The sequence below is a fragment of the Lolium perenne genome, chromosome 4 (genome assembly GCF_019359855.2).
Source record: "Lolium perenne isolate Kyuss_39 chromosome 4, Kyuss_2.0, whole genome shotgun sequence".
Taxonomy (NCBI): Eukaryota; Viridiplantae; Streptophyta; class Magnoliopsida; order Poales; family Poaceae; genus Lolium; species Lolium perenne.
This window is the reverse complement of record NC_067247.2, coordinates 335,997,672-336,015,342: the sequence shown is the minus strand read 5'-3', so window position 1 is coordinate 336,015,342 and position 17,671 is coordinate 335,997,672. Positions and strand designations below refer to the sequence as shown.

The following is a 17,671-nucleotide window of genomic DNA, read 5'->3' as shown; positions in this document are numbered from 1 at the left end:
TCTCTCTCTAGGGAAGGTCTTGAATAATATCCTAGGGTTAATCTTAAAGATGGGGATTTGAATACTTAGATGTATATCCAAGGTTTAGCTCAAGGTTTGTTATTGCTTCTCTAATAATTATAATAGAACTCTCACCTCTCTAGGTTTGATGCTTAACTATTTGGAATAGAGAAGAATATATATTTCTAGAGTTGATCTCCTTGTCATGTTTCCAGTGTTGAAGTGGAATGAATACCATGAGGTTCATGGTAGGATCAAGGATTAGTTTAAGACATGGAAAAGATAAGTGAAGAATGGTTTCTCCATTTTATTGTTACTTGGTTTGCAATTGAATTGGTGTTCATATGTTATGACAAGGATTACCTTATTATGATCTGTTATGAGATCAAGCAATTGATCATTGATTCCAGTGTTGTTGTGTTAATTTTAATTCCATTTGATCTAACCCCTTAGATCAAATCATCTCTACCCAAAACAATGTTTTAACAAAGTCACATTGAGGTTTATAGCGCTTGACTTGATGAGCTACTTCAATTCCACCAAGGTCAAGTGAAACTTCAGTTACTGTGACTGTTTTACTTTAAAGCGCGAAAATTCCCCAGATTTTCTATGCATGAATGCAATGCACACATCTGTTTCCTCTATTTTTGTAACCCCATTACCTGGGATATTACACTAGAGGTGTCTCTCCCATAAGACAAACAGCATGTTGGGTGAACAAATTACAGTTGGGCAATTGACAAATAAAGAGAGCATGACCATGCACATACATATCATGATGAGTATAGTGAGATTTAATTGGGCATTACGACAAAGTACATAGACCGTCATCCAACTGCATCTATGCCTAAAAAGTCCACCTTCAGGTTATCATCCGAACCCCCTCCAGTATTAAGTTGCAAACAACAGACAATTGCATTAAGTATGGTGCGTAATATAACTAGTGACTACATCCTTGAACATAGCACTAATGTTTTATCCCTAGTGGCAACAGCACAACACAACCTTAGAACTTTCTCACATCGTCCTGTGTCAATGCGAGCATGAACCCACTATCGAGCATAAGTACTCCCTCTTGGAGTTACAAGCATCTACTTGGCCAGAGCATCTACTAGTAACGGAGAGCATGCAAGATCATAAACAACACATAAGCATAACTTTGATAATCAACATAACAAGTATTCTCTATTCATCGGATCCCAACAAACGCAACATATAGAATTACAGATAGATGATCTTGATCATGTTAGGCAGCTCACAAGATCCGACTATGATAGCACAATGGGGAGAAGACAACCATCTAGCTACTGCTATGGACCCATAGTCCAGGGGTAGACTACTCACACATCACACCGGAGGCGACCATGGCGGCGTAGAGTCCTCCGGGAGATGATTCCCCTCTCCGGCAGGGTGCCGGAGGCGATCTAATGGATCCCCCGAGATGGTATCGGCGGCTGCGGCGTCTCCGAAGGTTTTCCGTATCGTGGCTCTCGATCGGGGTTTCGTCACGGAGACTTTTTATAGGCGGAAGGGCAGGTCAAGAGGCGGCACGGGGGCCCCACACTACAGGCCGGCGCGGCCAAGGGGGGGGCCGCGCCGCCCTATAGTGTGGCCCCTCCGTGGCCCCTCTTCGTCTCTCCTTCGGACTTCTGGAAGCTTCGTGAGAAAATAGGCCCCTGGGCTTTGATTTCGTCCAATTCCGAGAATATTTCCTTACTAGGATTTCTGAAACCAAAAACAGCAGAAAACGACAATCGGCACTTCGGCATCTTGTTAATAGGTTAGTTCCAGAAAATGCACGAATATGACATAAAGTGTGCATAAAACATGTAGATAACATCAATAATGTGGCATGGAACATAAGAAATTATCGATACGTCGGAGACGTATCAAGCCTCCAGAACGCCGCCACATCGCGAAACTCCGTCGCGGGAGCCAGAAGTCTCCGTTCTGGCACTCCGCCGGGACGGGGAATTGGAGGAGATCATCGCCGTCATCACCGCCAACGCCTCTCCATTAACCAGGCATGCTTCCCCCATCCATGTGTGAGTAATTCCCCCGCTGTAGGCCGAAGGGGATGGTAGGGATTGGATGAGATTGGTCATGTAATAGCATAAGATTGTTAGGGCATAGTGCCTAGTGTCCGTAATTGGTACTTTGATGATATTGTTGCAACTTGTTATGCTTAATGCTTGTCACTAGGGCCCGAGTGCCATGATCTCAGATCTGAACATGTTATTGTTTCATCAAGATATTCATTGTTTATGGTCTTACCTATAAGTTGTATACACATGTCGCTGTCCGGAACCAATGGCCCCGAAGTGACAAGAATTGGGACAACCGGAGGGGATGGTAGCGATGTGAGGATCACATGTGTTCACGGAGTGTTAATGCTTTGCTCCGGTACTCTATTAAAAGGAGTACCTTAATATCCAGTAGTTTCCCTTGAGGCCCGGCTGCCACCGGCTGGTAGGACAAAAGATGTTGTGCAAGTTTCTCATTGTGAGCACGTACGACTATAATTGGAACACATGCCTATTGATTGCTTTGTACTTGGACACCGTTTTACTATTATCTGCAAATGCCCTGCTATGATTGTTACATGAGTTTCTCTCATCCATGCAACGCCCGTCATCCGTCCCCGTGCCAACAGTATTTTAATCCTGCTGTTTACTATAATCACTACTGCTGTCTCTGTTACTCTGCTGCTGTTATTTCACTACTGCTACTGCTATAAAACTGTTACTACTGATAAACCCTTGCGAGCAATTCTGTTTCCAGGTGCAGCTGAATTGACAACTCCGCTGTTAAGGCTTCCAAGTGTTCTTTGTCTCTCGTTGTGTCGAATCAATAAATTGGGTTATACTACCCTCGAAGACTGCTGCGATCCCCTATACTTGTGGGTCATCATCCTCCCACACAAATACTTCGCTAGAAACAATTTCTTGGAAATAAGTAAGAAAAATCGACAAACACTTTTGTCTTTGTTTCCATGGTGGAAGAATTCCCAATTAATTCTTTGGGATAACCAACAAAGAGATTCATCCGATTTTGGTTGTAAACTTATTTACCTTATGCTATGCATACCAAAATTTAAGAAATGACTATTAGGTTTCATACCCATGCCATAACTCGTATGGTGTCATTTCAACGGATCATGATGATGCTCTATTCAGTGTAAAAGCGGTAGTCTCTAAAGCATAATCCACAAAATTATAATGGCATCAATATTTTATCTCATCATTGATCCAACAAGATTTGGATACATCTCTCGGATACTCCATCATCACTATGATACTCCAAGAAATGTGAGTTGTAGAACAACTTCATAACTCTCTTAGATGTTCACTAAAACTCGTAATTTGAATATTTCCACTATGATCCAATCATAGATATTTGACTTTTTCTATTACGATGATTTCCACCTCATGCTGAAATTTATTTGAATCCATTCAAATGTTTCAAACTTCTTCCTTATCGAATATATACATATAAACTCAATTCATTGTTGGAAGTTTTCATGAAGTAGAAGAATCATCCGCACACAACTATGCCCAGTGAACCTCATACATCATCATGTATGTTTCCACTAAGTTAGTTGCCTGTTCAACTCTTGGCCTATGAACGGTATTTAAGTCATTCTCTTTAGAAAAGATTTGCAAGCGCCAAACGATTCAAAAATCAAATGACTCCAAAAATCCATTTGCATGGAGTTCCTTCATGCGTTCCTTTCTAACATGATCTAAATGGCGTTTCCACAAATAAGTGGAATTCAAATCATTTGCCTTATGGCACTTTAGCGTCAGTGTTATGCATGTGTGTTTCACCATTAATATTTATAATAACTTATCCATCGTACATGTAGTAATGTCATAATTTGAACAACTCATTGTTTTCATTTGACCAGAGCAAAATAACAATTATTAAGTTCTTTATTATAAATTCTAAGGGCTAGGTAGAATGCCAACGACAAACACAATAACACTTTATTATGTTCCAGACGTGCATTATTACCATATTCCTTATCAGTCACTTAGGCCATCGTATTCTTGTATTGTGTTGTATTATATGACATCTCATACCAACCAATCTGGTACAAATACCCAAGAATTTTATTATGTGACCAAACAAGGAATATATCCATAACATGTATATCATTTATATACTCCTGAGCTAGACCTTCTAGTCTTTTCTTTCTTTCTGCCAAAATATCTTTTGTAGTTTCTCTTTTAGCTTTCCTCATTCTCAGAAAACACTTCACCTTCAATAACTTCTAGGTTTGTGATGGCGTGTAACTCACACGTTCGTTGGGAACCCCAAGAGGAAGGTATGATGCGCACAGCAGCAAGTTTTCCCTCAGAAAGAAACCAAGGTTTATCGAACCAGGAGGAGCCAAGAAGCACGTTGAAGGTTGATGGCGGCGGGATGTAGTGCGGCGCAACACCAGAGATTCCGGCGCCAACGTGGAACCTGCACAACACAACCAAAGTACTTTGCCCCAACGAAACAGTGAGGTTGTCAATCTCACCGGCTTGCTGTAACAAAGGATTAACTGTATTGTGTGGAAGATGATTGTTTGCGAAACAAGAGAACAAAGATTGCAAAGAGATTGTATTTCAGTATAGAGAATTGGACCGGGGTCCACAGTTCACTAGAGGTGTCTCTCCCATAAGATAAACAGCATGTTGGGTGAACAAATTACAGTTGGGGAATTGACAAATAAAGAGGGCATGACCATGCACATACATATTATGATGAGTATTGTGAGATTTAATTGGGCATTACGACAAAGTACATAGACCGCTATCCAGCATGCATCTATGCCTAAAAAGTCCACCTTCAGGTTATCATCCGAACCCCCTCCAGTATTAAGTTGCTAACAACAGACAATTGCATTAAGTATTGCGCGTAATGTAATCAGTAACTACATCCTTGAACATAGCACTAATGTTTTATCCCTAGTGGCAACAGCACATCCACAACCTTAGAACTTTCCGTCCTTTGTCCCGAGATATCAATGGAGGCAGGAACCCACTATCGAGCATAAATACTCCCTCTTGGAGTTACAAGCATCTACTTGGCCAGAGCATCTACTAGTAACGGAGAGCATGCAAGATCATAAACAACACATAGACATAACTTTGATAATCAACATAACAAGTATTCTCTATTCATCGAATCCCAACAAACGCAACATATAGAATTACAGATAGATGATCTTGATCATGTTAGGCAGCTCACAAGATCCGACAATGAAGCACAATGGGGAGAAGACAACCATCTAGCTACTGCTATGGACCCATAGTCCAGGGGTAGACTACTCACTCATCACTCCGGAGGCGACCATGGCGGCGTAGAGTCCTCCGGGAGATGAATCCCCTCTCCGGCAGGGTGCCAGAGGCGATCTCCTGAATCCCCCGAGATGGGATCGGCGGCGGCGGCGTCTCTGGAAGGTTTTCCGTATCGTGGCTCTCGGTACTGGGGGTTTCGCGACGGAGGCTTTAAGTAGGTGGAAGGGCAGGTCAAGAGGCGGCACGAGGGGCCCACACCACAGGGCCGCGCGGCCAAGGGGGGGGGGCCACGCCGCCCTAGGGTGTGGCCACCTCGTGGCCCCACTTCGTCTCCTCTTCGGTCTTCTGGAAGCTTCGTGGCAAAATAGGACCCTGGGCGTTGATTTCGTCCAATTCCGAGAATATTTCGTTACTAGGATTTCTGAAACCAAAAACAGCAGAAAACAGCAACTAGCACTTTGGCATCTTGTTAATAGGTTAGTTCCAGAAAATGCACGAATATGACATAAAGTGTGCATAAAACATGTAGATAACATCAATAATGTGGCATGGAACATAAGAAATTATCGATACGTCGGAGACGTATCAGCATCCCCAAGCTTAGTTCTGCTCGTCCCAGGAGTAAAACGATAACACAGATAATTTCTGGAGTGACATGCCATCATAACCTTGATCATACTATTTGTAAAGCATATGTAGTGAATGCAGCGATCAAAACAATGTATATGACATGAGTAAACAAGTGAATCATAAAGCAAAGACTTTTCATGAATAGTACTTCAAGACAAGCATCAATAAGTCTTGCATAAGAGTTAACTCATAAAGCAATAATTCATAGTAAAGGTATTGAAGCAACACAAAGGAAGATTAAGTTTCAGCGGTTGCTTTCAACTTATAACATGTATATCTCATGGATATTGTCAACATAGAGTAATATAATAAGTGCAATATGCAAGTATGTAGGAATCAATGCACAGTTCACACAAGTGTTTGCTTCTTGAGGTGGAGAGAAATAGGTGAACTGACTCAACAATGAAAGTAAAAGAATGGTCCTCCATAGAGGAAAAGCATCGATTGCTATATTTGTGCTAGAGCTTTGATTTTGAAAACATGAAACAATTTTGTCAACGGTAGTAATAAAGCATATGTATCATGTAAATTATATCTTACAAGTTGCAAGCCTCATGCATAGTGTACTAATAGTGCCCGCACCTTGTCCTAATTAGCTTGGACTACCGGATCATCACAATACACATGTTTTAACCAAGTGTCACAAAGGGGTACCTCTATGCTGCCTGTACAAAGGTCTAAGGAGAAAGCTTGCATTGGATTTCTCGCTATTGATTATTCTCAACTTAGACATCCATACCGGGACAACATAGACAACAGATAATGGACTCCTCTTTTATGCATAAGCATGTAACAACAATTAATAATTTTCTCATATGAGATTGAGGATATATGTCCAAAACTGAAACTTCCACCATGGATCATGGCTTTAGTTAGCGGCCCAATGTTCTTCTCTAACAATATGCATGCTTAACCATAAGGTGGTAGATCTCTCTTACTTCAGACAAGACGAACATGCATAGCAACTCACATGAAATTCAACAAAGAGTAGTTGATGGCGTCCCCAGTGAACATGGTTATCGCACAACAAGCAACTTAATAAGAGATAAAGTGCATAAGTACATATTCAATACCACAATAGTTTTTAAGATATTTGTCCCATGAGCTATATATTGCAAAGGTGAATGATGAAATTTTAAAGGTAGCACTCAAGCAATTTACTTTGGAATGGCGGAAAATACCATGTAGTAGGTAGGTATGGTGGACACAAATGGCATAGTGGTTGGCTCAAGTATTTTGGATGCATGAGAAGTAATCTCTCTCGATACAAGGTTTAGGCTAGCAAGGCTTATTTGAAACAAACACAAGGATGAACCGGTGCAGCAAAACTCACATAAAAGACATATTGAAAACATTATACGACTCTACACCGTCTTCCTTGTTGTTCAAACTCAATACTAGAAATTATCTAGACCTTAGAGAGACCAAATATGCAAACCAAATTTTAGCATGCTCTATGTATTTCTTCATTAATGGGTGCAAAGTATATGATGCAAGAGCTTAAACATGAGCACAACAATTGCCAAGTATCACATTACCCAAGACATTATAGCAAATTACTACATGTATCATTTTCCAATTCCAACCATATAACAATTTAACGAAGAAGAAACTTCGCCATGAATACTATGAGTAGAAGCTAAGGACATACTTGTCCATATGCTACAGCGGAGCGTGTCTCTCTCCCATAAAGTGAATCTAGGATCCATTTTATTCAAACAAAACAAAAAACAAAAACAAACCGACGCTCCAAGCAAAGCACATAAGATGTGATGGAATAAAAATATAGTTTCAGGGGAGGAACCTGATAATGTTGTCGATGAAGAAGGGGATGCCTTGGGCATCCCCAAGCTTAGACGCTTGAGTCTTCTTAGAATATGCAGGGGTGAACCACCGGGGCATCCCCAAGCTTAGAGCTTTCACTCTCCTTGATCATGTTGCATCATACTCCTCTCTTGATCCTTGAAAACTTCCTCCACTCCAAACTTAGAACAACTCATTAGAGGGTTAGCGACAATAAAAATTAACATGTTAAGAGGTGACACAATCATTCTTAACACTTCTGGACATTGCATAAAGCTACTGGACATTAATGGATCAAAGAAATTCATCCAACATAGCAAAAGAGGCAATGCGAAATAAAAGGCAGAATCTGTCAAAACAGAACAGTTCGTAATGACGAATTTTATCGAGGCACCATACTTGCTCAAATGAAAATGCTCAAATTGAATGAAAGTTGCGTACATATCTGAGGATCACTCACGTAAATTGGCATAATTTTCTGAGTTACCTACAGAGAAAACAGCTCAGATTTGTGACAGCAAAGAAATCTGTTTCTGCGCAGTAATCCAAATCTAGTATGAACTTTTCTATCAACGACTTTACTTGGCACAACAAAACACTAAACTAAGATAAGGAGAGGTTGCTACAGTAGTAAACAACTTCCAAGACACAAAATAAAAACAAAGTACTGTAGGTAAAAACATGGGTTGTCTCCCATAAGCGCTTTTCTTTAACGCCTTTCAGCTAGGCGCAGAAAGTGTGTATCAAGTATTATCGAAGGATGGGGCTTCTACAGCGGGGTGCGGAATTTTCTCAACCAGGCATAGTATATTAGATATATAAGTTTTAGCGTCTCCCTTTTCATTAGTCTTGGGCTTGCTACTCTCATCAAACAAATTTTCGGGAACAAGCCAAGCATAGTTATTTTCTAGTGCATCATTCATAGCTAAGAGTTTACATGGTATTGGTGCTTTGATCTCCCCACCATCATCAATATTATTAGTGTATCTTATTCTATCCATGTCCATCTTTTCAAGGAGACTAACAAAATTGGTATAAGAACCAAGCATATTAAATTTAGCAAAGACCTTTCTAGCCTCTCTTGCTATACCACCAAATTCTCTAAGAAGGGTTTCTAAAACAAAGTCTTTCTTTTCCCCTTCTTCCATATCACCAAGTGTGAGAAACATGTGTTGGATTATAGGATTGAGATTAACAAATTTAGTTTCCAACATGCGAACTAAAGCAGCAGCAGCAATTTCATAAGTAGGGGCAAGGTCTACCAAGTGTCTATCCTCAAAATCGTCAATGGTACTAACATGGTTGAAAAATTCCTCTATATTATTTCTCCCAACTATAGACCCACGCCCTACCGGTATGTCTTTCGTGGTAAAATTAAAAGGAAACATGATGAATCAAGTAAAGTAAATGCAAGTAACTAATTTTTTGTGTTTTTGATATAGCAAACAAGATAGCAAATAAAGTAAAACTAGCAACTAATTTTTTTTGTGTTTTGATTTAGTGCAGCAAACAAAGTAGTAAATAAAACTAAGCAAGACAAAAACAAAGTAAAGAGATTGGGATGTGGAGACTCCCCTTGCAGCGTGTCTTGATCTCCCAGCAACGGCGCGAAAAAGAGCTTGATGGCGTGTAACTCACACGTTCGTTGGGAACCCCAAGAGGAAGGTATGATGCGCACAGCAGCAAGTTTTCCCTCAGAAAGAAACCAAGGTTTATCGAACCAGGAGGAGCCAAGAAGCACGTTGAAGGTTGATGGTGGCGGGATGTAGTGCGGCGCAACACCAGAGATTCCGGCGCCAACGTGGAACCTGCACAACACAACCAAAGTACTTTGCCCCAACGAAACAGTGAGGTTGTCAATCTCACCGGCTTGCTGTAACAAAGGATTAACCGTATTGTGTGGAAGACGATTGTTTGCAGAAAACAGTAGAACAGTATTGCAGTAGATTGTATTTCAGTATAGAGAATTGGACCGGGGTCCACAGTTCACTAGAGGTGTCTCTCCCATAAGATAAACAGCATGTTGGGTGAACAAATTACAGTTGGGCAATTGACAAATAAAGAGGGCATGACCATGCACATACATATTATGATGAGTATTGTGAGATTTAATTGGGCATTACGACAAAGTACATAAACCGCTATCCAGCATGCATCTATGCCTAAAAAGTCCACCTTCAGGTTATCATCCGAACCCCCTCCAGTATTAAGTTGCTAACAACAGACAATTGCATTAAGTATTGCGCGTAATGTAATCAGTAACTACATCCTTGAACATAGCACTAATGTTTTATCCCTAGTGGCAACAGCACATCCACAACCTTAGAACTTTCATCCTTGTCCCGAGATATCAATGGAGGCATGAACCCACTATCGAGCATAAATACTCCCTCTTGGAGTTACAAGCATATACTTGGCCAGAGCATCTACTAGTAACGGAGAGCATGCAAGATCATAAACAACACATAGACATAACTTTGATAATCAACATAACAAGTATTCTCTATTCATCGGATCCCAACAAACGCAACATATAGAATTACAGATAGATGATCTTGATCATGTTAGGCAGCTCACAAGATCCGACAATGAAGCACAATGGGGAGAAGACAACCATCTAGCTACTGCTATGGACCCATAGTCCAGGGGTAGACTACTCACTCATCACTCCGGAGGCGACCATGGCGGTGTAGAGTCCTCCGGGAGATGAATCCCCTCTCCGGCAGGGTGCCGGAGGCGATCTCCTGAATCCCCCGAGATGGGATCGGCGGCGGCGGCGTCTCTGGAAGGTTTTCCGTATCGTGGCTCTCTGTACCGGGGGTTTCGCGACGGAGGCTTTAAGTAGGCGGAAGGGCAGGTCAAGAGGCGGCACGAGGGGCCCACACCACAGGGCCGCGCGGCCAAGGGGGGGCCGCGCCACCCTAGGGTGTGGCCACCTCGTGGCCCCACTTCGTCTCCTCTTCGGTCTTCTGGAAGCTTCGTGGCAAAATAGGACCCTGGGCGTTGATTTCGTCCAATTCCGAGAATATTTCGTTACTAGGATTTCTGAAACCAAAAACAGCAGAAAACAGCAACTGGCACTTCGGCATCTTGTTAATAGGTTAGTTCCAGAAAATGCACGAATATGACATAAAGTGTGCATAAAACATGTAGATAACATCAATAATGTGGCATGGAACATAAGAAATTATCGATACGTCGGAGACGTATCAGTTTGTTGGTCAAATACCAATAACCTTGAGGTTCTTACTTTGAAGTTGATCATCATATGACAAGTGTTTCAGATTTCACTCTTAGTAACTTTTTAATATGATGAACAATTTCACTCATAATTTTATCCATCATATCATGACGATTTTTCCGAGACCATGTCTGTACATGCTAGGCTCATAAAGTTTAACCTCAGTATTCGTATGTGCAAATCTGGTTTGCGCCCGTTGTATGCACACGTAGAATCTATACCTTAGTATTCGAAACGACGAGTTTTTAGCAACGGTGTATACTAAGGACGATCACTTCATGGATATGCGAATATCGTTAGTGCCCCAATAGTTGGAGGATTGGGACGCCTTGCGTCTTCAACCTTCGTACATTCCCATAAAACTTATGAGTTTATGTAGTCTCACCAAATTATATTCTATCATCTTGCAATAAGGTCTTAGATATCACATATATCTCATACCTTTGATTATTTCTGAAAACTAAAATTTTCAGCTCCTTACTTTTCAAACAGATTTGAACTTCAAGTTTCACGGAGACAAGATGACTTTAGGTACTAACTGAAACCATAGTTCTTTGAATCAACAATGTGAGTTTTACTAAAAGTTTGCAATAGGACTTAATCATTTCTTGATTCTTTAACAATACGGTACCAGTCCGTAAAGTTTATTGTCAGATTTTAACAGTATTTCTATCTCAATAACAAGACTAGCGCTTGGTAGAAAACGGATGCCAATACTACAAAATTAATTCAAAATACTATTCAGACTATGTTTATGATAATTAGTTCATGTTTTAATCTAATTACTAATGAACTCCCACTTAATACAACATCCCTCATAGTTGTTAAGTGGTACACGATCCAAATCCACTACATCAAAACCGATCATCACGTGAGATGATGTAGCTTCAATGGTGAACATCAACATGTTGATCATATCATCCATATGACTCGTGTTCAACCTTTCGGTTTCCGTTGTCCCGAGGCCATGTCTGTACATGCTAGGCTCGTCAAGCAAACCCGAGTATTCCGCGTGTGCAACATGGCTTACACCCGTTGTATGTGAATGTTGAGTCTATCACATCCGATCATCACGAGATGCTTCGAAACGATGAACTATATCAACGGTGCATACGAGGGGAGAACACTTTATTATCTTGATATTAATGTGAGGGATCATCTTATAATGCTACCGTCGCGTTCTAAGCAAAATAAGATGCATAAAGGATTAACATCACATGCAATTCATATGTGATATGATATGGCCCTTTAGTCTTTGTGCCTTCGATCTTCATCTCCAAAGCACGGACATGATCTCCATCATCAACGGGCATGATCTCCATCATCGTCGGCATAGCGTCAAGGTCCATGGCGCCGTCTTCATGGTTGTTCACCTCATGTAGCAACTATTACAACTACTTTGAAATACTACTCAACATGAATTTTAAAGACAACCATAAGGCTCCTGCCGGTTGCCACAATACAATAATGATCATCTCATACATATTCATCATCACATCATGGCCATATCACATCACCAAACCCTGCAAAAACAAGTTAGATGTATCTAATTTGGTTTGCATATTTTACGTGGTTTAGGGTTTTCGAGTGAGATCTAATCTACCTACGAACATGAACCACAACGGTGATACTAGTGTTGTCAATAGAAGAGTAAATTGAATCTTCACTATAGTAGGAGAGACAGACACCCGCAAAGCCACTTATGCAATACAAGTTGCATGTCGAGCGTGGAGCAAATCTCATGAACGAGGTCATGTAAAGTTAGCCCGAGCCGCTTCATCCCACTATGCCACAAAGATGCAAAGTACTCAAACTAAAGACAACATAAGCATCAACGCCCACAAAACAATTGTGTTCTACTCGTGCAACCATCTATGCATAGACACGGCTCTGATACCACTGTAGGGATTCGTAGCATAGAAAACAAAAAAATTTCCTACCGCGAGAATGCAATCCAAGCCAAGATGCAATCTGGAAGATGGGAGCAACGAGGGGATGAACGAGACTAACCCTTGAAGATTTGCAAAGCCTACAAGAGGAGGCTCTCGTTGCTGCGGTAGACGATCACTTGCCGCTTTCAAAAGCGCGTAGAAGATCTTGATGGTGCCACAATCGGGCAGCACCTCCGTACTCGGTCACACGTTCGGTGTTGATGACGACGTCCTTCTCCCCGTTCCAGCAGGCAGCGGAAGTAGTAGATCCTCCTTGGAATCCCGACAGCACGACGGCGTGGTGGCGGTGTCGATGGAGATCTCCGGCGGAGCTTCGCTAAGCATATGCGGGAGATGTGGTGGAGGAGAGGTAGCTAGGGTTTTGGGGAGAGGGGGCTTGGGCGCCGGCCCTCATAGGGGTGCGGCCAAGGTGGAGCCAAGAGTGGCCGGCCAGCCCCTCCCCTCCTCTCTTTATATAGGTGGAAGCCCCAAGGATTAGGTCAAAAGTCTCCGAATAAGACCCCAACATAAACCTTCCATATGACCAAACCTAGGGGGAGTGGGACTCCCCCCTTTCCTTGGTGGGGTGGCCGGCCACCATGGGGAGGAGTCCACTTGGGACTCCTCCTCCCTTAGGCTGGCCAGCCAAGGTGGGTGGACTCCACCTTCCATGCTGATTTCTTCCGGACTCTTCTAGAACCTTCTAGAACCTTCCAGGAAAAATACCGGATCATTTTCAAAACTAGAAAATGACTTCCTATATATGAATCTTATTCTCCGGACCATTCCGGACCTCCTCGTGATGTCCTGGATCCCATCCGAGACTCCGAACAAAACTTCAAACTCCATTCCATATTTCCATATCTACTTAAACGACATCAAACCTTAAGTGTGTCACCCTACGGTTCGCAAACTATGTAGACATGATTGAGACTTCTCTCCGACCAATAACCAATAGCGGGATCTGGAGATCCATAATGGCTCCCACATATTCAACGATGACTTAGTGATCGAATGAACCATTCACATACGATACCAATTCCCTTTGTCACGCGATATTTTACTTGTCCGAGGTTTGATCATCGGTATCTCTCTATACCTTGTTCAACCTCGTCTCCTGACAAGTACTCTTTACTCGTACCGTGGTACGTAGTCTCTTATGAACTTATTCATATGCTTGCAAGCTAATTAGACGACATTCCACCGAGAGGGCCCAGAGTATATCTATCCGTCATCGGGATGGACAAATCCCACTGTTGATCCATATGCCTCAACTCATACTTTCCGGATACTTAATCCACCTTTATAACCACCCATTTACGCAGTGGCATTTGATGTAATCAAAGTACCTTCCGGTATAAGTGATTTACATGATCTCATGGTCAAAAGGACTAGGTAACTATGTATCGAAAGCTTATAGCAAATAACTCAATGACGTGATCTTATGCTACGCTTAATTGGGTGTGTCCATTACATCATTCATATAATGATATAACCTTGTTATTAATAACATCCAATGTTCATGATTATGAAACTAATCATCTATTAATCAACAAGCTAGTTAAGTGGCTTACTAGGGACTCATTGTTGTTTACATAACACACATGTATTAATGTTTCGGTTAATACAATTATAGCATGGTATATAAACATTTATCATAAACATAAAGATATATAATAACCACTTTTATTATTGCCTCTTGGGCATATCTCCAACATTTTCTAGTGAAGTGCCATGCACCATCTAGGGTGTGTTCGTTTTTTGGATGGGGTGGAATGGAATGGAACCATTCCATTCCACTGTCACGGACCCGTTCCATCCCTTTGTTCGGTTTGGACAAAAAAAATTTCACGGAACGGTTCCATCCCTGTGTTCGGTTTTGGAATGGGATGAGAATGGAATGGAATGGGTGAGATAGTCACCCGATTAATTGTTCTAAACTCGATTAATTATTTACTAAACTTGATTAAGTAGTGCTAAACTTGATTAATTATTGCTAAACTTGGTTAATTATTGCTAAACTTAATTAATCAGCGTGTGATAGTCACCCGTTCCACCTCGTCCGGCCGAATCGGAGGAACCACTTCATTCCGGATCTAGAGGGAATATTCCATTTGGAGGAACCACTTCATTCCATTCCAGTTTGCAATCGAACGCAGGAACTGGCTCTGGGTGTGGAACGGTTCCATTCCGTTCCACCCCATCCCAAAACCGAACACACCCTAAAGGTAGGAGCTCGTGCTAGGACATGCAGGCACATCACGTACCAGCAGCGTGCCTAGCTTGGATGCTTCACGCGCATGCATGGGCATCGCGGAAAAATGACAAAGCTAACAACAGCACATGGTGATTCTTCAGCGTGCAGCGGGCAACTGGAAATTGACCCGGACAGCGACGTTCCTGTGTAGGGCCAACAATAGGGAAAGCGACGTCGTGCGGTAGCTACTTTTCGCGAGATGGAAGCCAGTCTGTATCCAATGGTCTGCCGACGACCGTTTTTTGGCTGAAAATCAGGCGACCGACGCTCAGCACGGCTCTTCATTCACTTGGCTCCGCCACTGTTCTGCTCGTAATCGGATCATAATGAGGAAATATGACTAAGGAAAACGCTTGAAATCAACCAACCGATCCGGGGGAAGAATCGGTCGCTCTCACCCCGCGCACGTCCGTGTGCTTTTCTTGCCGTCTGCGCTGGGACCCACCCTACTGGCTCATGTTCTCTTTCCTGCACATGGGTTGCATTTAATTGGCATCTCTCCTGCCCCATCTGTTCCTTTGGTTTCTCACGTTTTCTCTCACTGCAGGTATATGGACCAAAGGCTGCACTTTACTTCACTGTGCACTAACTTTTTTACTATAGCCTGGAGTGTGTAGCTAAATATAATTTATGTATAATTTTTTTAGCAAGAGCACCTCAAAATATTGTTGTAAATCACTATCTAACTTGTTCTAAATATTTTAGCACGAGAAATTGTTAATGATGTTTACTATTATTGTAAACACCAAACTTTTTATTGGTTTTGTTGTAAATATATTGTTGATTTGTTGCAAACAAATTTTCGGCATGTGATTTTTTAGTGTTGAAATAATTACTTGTTTGTTAAAATCGTGGTCAAGTGTTGTTGTAAACACTCAAACCTTTTGTTGGTTTTATTGTTAATTGTTGTTGTAAATATACTGGTGATTTGTTGTAAAAATGTTTTGGCCTTGAATATTTTTAGTGTTGGAATTTATTCTTTTTCTTAAAATGACTATTGTTGTAAACACCCAAGATTTTTATTGTTTTTGTTGTTTTGTATTGTTGTAAATATATTGATGATTTATCCTAGAGCTATTTTGGTACAAATGATTGTTAGTGCTGAAACTATTTTTTGTTGGAGTGTATTGTTGTAAACGCCCACTTTTTGTTATGTTCTAAAACCCAACAAAGATGCATGGTGGGCTCTACTGAGATGAGCAAAACACAAGAAGAAAGTCACAACGTATGCATAGAGGTAGGACATGGTGGGCTCCACTAAGTTGACCATTGGCACACTAAGCTGCACATGCAAGGCAGCAGCGCCCAAAGCAGCTTGACATGCAGCCTGAATCAACGCAGCATGAAATAGCGACATGGCATTCATTCCTGGCCGTAGAATATTGATCTAGCGAGTGCGGTAGCAACCGATTTTGGCGTCCGTTTCAGGTGACCGATGCGTAGCGCGCGCCACTGGATCGCCAGAATCAAGTGGGTGGGGATGGCTATAGCTTTCCTAGGAAAGTGTAAAACCATGTATTTTGTGTTGATTTGTAAAGAACCCGTTTATCATACGATTTGATATATACCTCTACTTCTAGTGGTCAAGCTTAATTGGAGCAGGGGGGGCCAATGCCCCCCCCCCTAAAGGTAGGAGCTCGTGCTAGGACATGCAGGCACATCACGTACCAGCAGCGTGCCTAGCTTGGATGCTTCACGCGCATGCATGGGCATCGCGGAAAAATGACAAAGCTAACAACAGCACATGGTGATTCTTCAGCGTGCAGCGGGCAACTGGAAATTGACCCGGACAGCGACGTTCCTGTGTAGGGCCAACAATAGGGAAAGCGACGTCGTGCGGTAGCTACTTTTCGCGAGATGGAAGCCAGTCTGTATCCAATGGTCTGCCGACGACCGTTTTTTGGCTGAAAATCAGGCGACCGACGCTCAGCACGGCTCTTCATTCACTTGGCTCCGCCACTGTTCTGCTCGTAATCGGATCATAATGAGGAAATATGACTAAGGAAAACGCTTGAAATCAACCAACCGATCCGGGGGAAGAATCGGTCGCTCTCACCCCGCGCACGTCCGTGTGCTTTTCTTGCCGTCTGCGCTGGGACCCACCCTACTGGCTCATGTTCTCTTTCCTGCACATGGGTTGCATTTAATTGGCATCTCTCCTGCCCCATCTGTTCCTTTGGTTTCTCACGTTTTCTCTCACTGCAGGTATATGGACCAAAGGCTGCACTTTACTTCACTGTGCACTAACTTTTTTACTATAGCCTGGAGTGTGTAGCTAAATATAATTTATGTATAATTTTTTTAGCAAGAGCACCTCAAAATATTGTTGTAAATCACTATCTAACTTGTTCTAAATATTTTAGCACGAGAAATTGTTAATGATGTTTACTATTATTGTAAACACCAAACTTTTTATTGGTTTTGTTGTAAATATATTGTTGATTTGTTGCAAACAAATTTTCGGCATGTGATTTTTTAGTGTTGAAATAATTACTTGTTTGTTAAAATCGTGGTCAAG

At 41.9% G+C, this 17,671-nt stretch overlaps 1 protein-coding gene across 1 annotated transcript in view; it reads left to right on the top strand.

The window, feature by feature from the left end:
• LOC139830248 (uncharacterized) overlaps nt 1–17,400 on the top strand; it is a 116,495-nt gene extending 99,095 nt beyond the window's left edge. Inside the window, exon 3 of the mRNA XM_071818258.1 lies at nt 17,359–17,400. Coding sequence (XP_071674359.1) covers nt 17,359–17,400 — 42 coding nt within the window. The remainder of the gene's footprint in view (nt 1–17,358) is intronic.
• The last annotated feature ends 271 nt before the right edge of the window (nt 17,401–17,671 follow it).